The 3,110-nt window shown below is 41.8% G+C and overlaps 1 protein-coding gene across 1 annotated transcript; it reads right to left on the bottom strand.

Moving 5' to 3' along the window:
• Positions 1-892: 892 nt before the first annotated feature.
• LOC121743435 (tyrosine decarboxylase-like) lies at positions 893-2,811 on the bottom strand. The gene has a single exon (XM_042136747.1). It carries the CDS (start codon positions 2,711-2,713, stop codon positions 1,199-1,201), a length of 1,515 nt encoding a protein of 504 aa, XP_041992681.1. The 5' UTR covers positions 2,714-2,811; the 3' UTR covers positions 893-1,198.
• Between the last annotated feature and the right edge of the window lie 299 nt (positions 2,812-3,110).

Here is a 3,110-nt window from a genome sequence, read left to right as displayed (position 1 = left end):
GAGGAGGGGGAGGGGCTTAAGCCCTCATTGATATTATTTTTTTAATCTTTTTCTATTAATTTTTTAAAAAAATTATTAAGATTTAGTGTAAATTATTATGTAAAAGCCCCTACAAATGATTTAATTTATTCAAAAGTATACTTTAGAATAAAATTTAGAAATTTCAGCCCCTATGGATAAATATTTCTGTGTCCGCCCCTGCTTAATGATACACAAAATACACTTAAATTAAAAGATCATGCTAGCTTGTACTACATAAACACGAATAATATGCAACAAGAATTCGAAATGTCGGCACATAGATTTGCTCTCTCCCACTACCGAAATTTCTAAGGAATATTAGATCTACATTGATACATTCAAGTCACCAAACAATTTAAGAAAATAATACTAACAAATAATTAGATACAGGTATACCGTATACAACTTAATTTCTGTCTCTTTTTGGTTATGCTATATTACTCCCTTCATCTTTAATAATGTCGAGTTGCCTGACTATTTACTATTCCCTTCGTCCCCTAATAGGAGTCGCTCTTTGACCGGGCATGAGTTTCAAGAAATGTAAAGAAAAGTTGGTTGAAAAAGGTAGTGGAATGTGGGACCCACATTTTTATATTGGTTTTATAATAAAATGTGAGTGGAGTGAGTTAGTGGAATATGGGGCCTACTACCATTTATGGTAAAAAATGAAGAGTGACTCTGAATGGGGGACGGCCCAAAATGAAAATTAGCGACTCTTATTCGGGGACGGATGGAGTATTATACTATTTACATGTCTTCTGCACTATCAACAATCCTTGAGTATTGATATCTGAAGTAGTATTATACTGTTCTCTAAATTTTTATTTGAGAGAGAATCAAAATATGGGAAAAAGTTAGACATAAATTAGAAGAAAAATAAAATTTTAAGTGTAAATTTACGAATTAATACTATAAAAATATACAGCGTCTACGTGGAATGCTACAATTGACTGTTTTTCATTGACATAAGAATGACGTTTTCAATCCTTTTAGCTTCGCTAAGCCCACCGGAAAGCCCAAAGTTAATGGTCCACCATTTACCAATTAAGATTGAGCCCACTAGTTCTTATAATAAGAATCTTAAAACAAATATATTATTTTCCCTCCAAAATTAATTATGAATAGGACTTACTTTTCTACAAAATAAAATGCACATTATATTAAATAAACCAATATACTAAGAAGAATTTAAGAGGGCGTTTGCATGTTCTTGAACAACTTTCCAAGCCAAGATGACGTGTCTGTTTTCCGTCAAGGTAGCTCCGACGGCAAACCGCATCACATAAACTCCTCCGATCACCGCATGCGTCATGTAAATCTTCCCCGATTCGTTTATCGTTTCCAGTAATTTAGCGTTTATATTGTTCGCCGCCTCTTCCTTGGACACGATCTGGTGATTTCCGCTGATCTCGATCGGCGAAATGCGGAAGCACACGGTGGCGAAGTTTCTCGGCACCACCACCTCGAATCGCTTGTCCATTCCAATCAATCCTTCGAAATTCTTCGCCATTTTGATGTGGCTTCGAAGAAATTTCCTCAGATTCGCGACGCCGTAGCTCCGGATCACGAGCCAGAGTTTCAGAGATCTGAATCGGCGGCTGAGAGTGATCTGCCAGTCTTTGTAATCGATCACCGATTTCTCATCGGAAGCTTTGTTTCTTAGATATTCCGGATATGTCGAGAGCGCTTTCACGAGCGCGCTCGGATCCTTCACCCACAGACAGCAGCAATCGAGCGTTGTGAGGAACCATTTGTGCGCGTTGAAGCTGAAGGAATCGGCGTTTTCGACGCCGTCGAGGAAATGGCGGTATTCCGGGCAGATGCAGGCGCTTCCGGCGTAGGCGGCGTCGACGTGCACCCAAATGTTGAACTCCTTCGCCACAGAGCAGAGCGGCCCGAGCGGATCTACCGCGGTAGACGACGTCGTTCCGATCGTTGCGCACAGAAACAGAGGCACTAGGCCCGATTCCACGTCGGATTCAACTTGAGCCCGAAATGCCTCTGCTGTGAGCCCGAATGCGTTCGATTTAGACGTCGCTACGGCGCGAAAATTGGTAGGGTTGATTCCGGCAATCTGAGCGGCTTTCTGCAAAGCAGAGTGCGTCTGATCCGATCCGTACACTACCAATTTGTTGATGTTTACCCTCCCAATCTTCTTCAGGACTCGATCTCTAGCGGCGACCATTGTGCAGAGTATGGCCTCGCAGGTGGTGCCCTGCAACACGCCGCCGCCGCCGCCGGAGAAGAGAAACTCCGACGGAAGCTGGAGCATCTTCCCGAGCCAGTCCATGACGATGCTCTCGAGCTCGGTGGCGGCCGGAGACGACATCCAGTTGAATCCGACCACGTTGAACCCCGTGCTCAGCATTTCCCCAAGGAATCCGGCGATGCTTCCGCTCGATGGGAAGTAGGCGAAGTAGTTAGGGCTCTGCCAGTGTGTTAAACCAGGGACGATATCGTTTTGAACGTCGTGGAGGATTTGTTCGATCGGTTCAGGTTCATTTGGGGCTGAGCCGGGTAACCGTTCCTTCAGGTATCCCGGCTCAACTTGGCTGCGGACTGGGTATTTATCGACGTTCTTGTAGTAATCTGCGAGAAAGTCGATAACTAAATGACCTTGTCTCCTGAACTCCTCCGGATCTAGGGGTTTCATTGAGGTGGCGTCACTGGTTTTCGATTTATGATTGTACATATTGGTTACTCCTGTTAGATATGAATTTGGAATCGAATTAGGAATTTGAGAAATTGAAAGAATAATTTGGAAGAGGGAGATGAATGAGGATTGTGTTTTTGTATGGTTTGTGTATATGAAGAAAGAAATGTGGCTAATGCATATATATACATACATATAGTTGAAGTGAGTGAAGAAAAGGTCGTGGACGTGTTGTGGTAGTAGATGGGGAAGTTGAGATATCTAATTTAATTTGAAATTTCACTTTTTTTAGTAATAGAGTGTGTTGCTGGACGGCATTATATAATTTATTGCATTGTATTTTTATTTAATTAACCGATTTCATTTGTTAGTATGTCACGTAAATTTGAATTGAACTCGTCTCTAGTGCTCTTTACTCAGTCCAAGTTATCATATT

Source organism: Salvia splendens, chromosome 8 (assembly GCF_004379255.2).
Source record: "Salvia splendens isolate huo1 chromosome 8, SspV2, whole genome shotgun sequence".
NCBI lineage: Eukaryota > Viridiplantae > Streptophyta > Magnoliopsida > Lamiales > Lamiaceae > Salvia > Salvia splendens.
Note: the sequence above shows the minus strand (reverse complement) of the source record. Positions and strands in the feature narration are given on the sequence as shown.

Coding starts and splice junctions, on each gene's coding strand:
- LOC121743435 (XM_042136747.1), bottom strand. CDS start 2,713: ATGTACAATCATAAATCGAAAACCAGTGACGCCACCTCAATGAAACCC.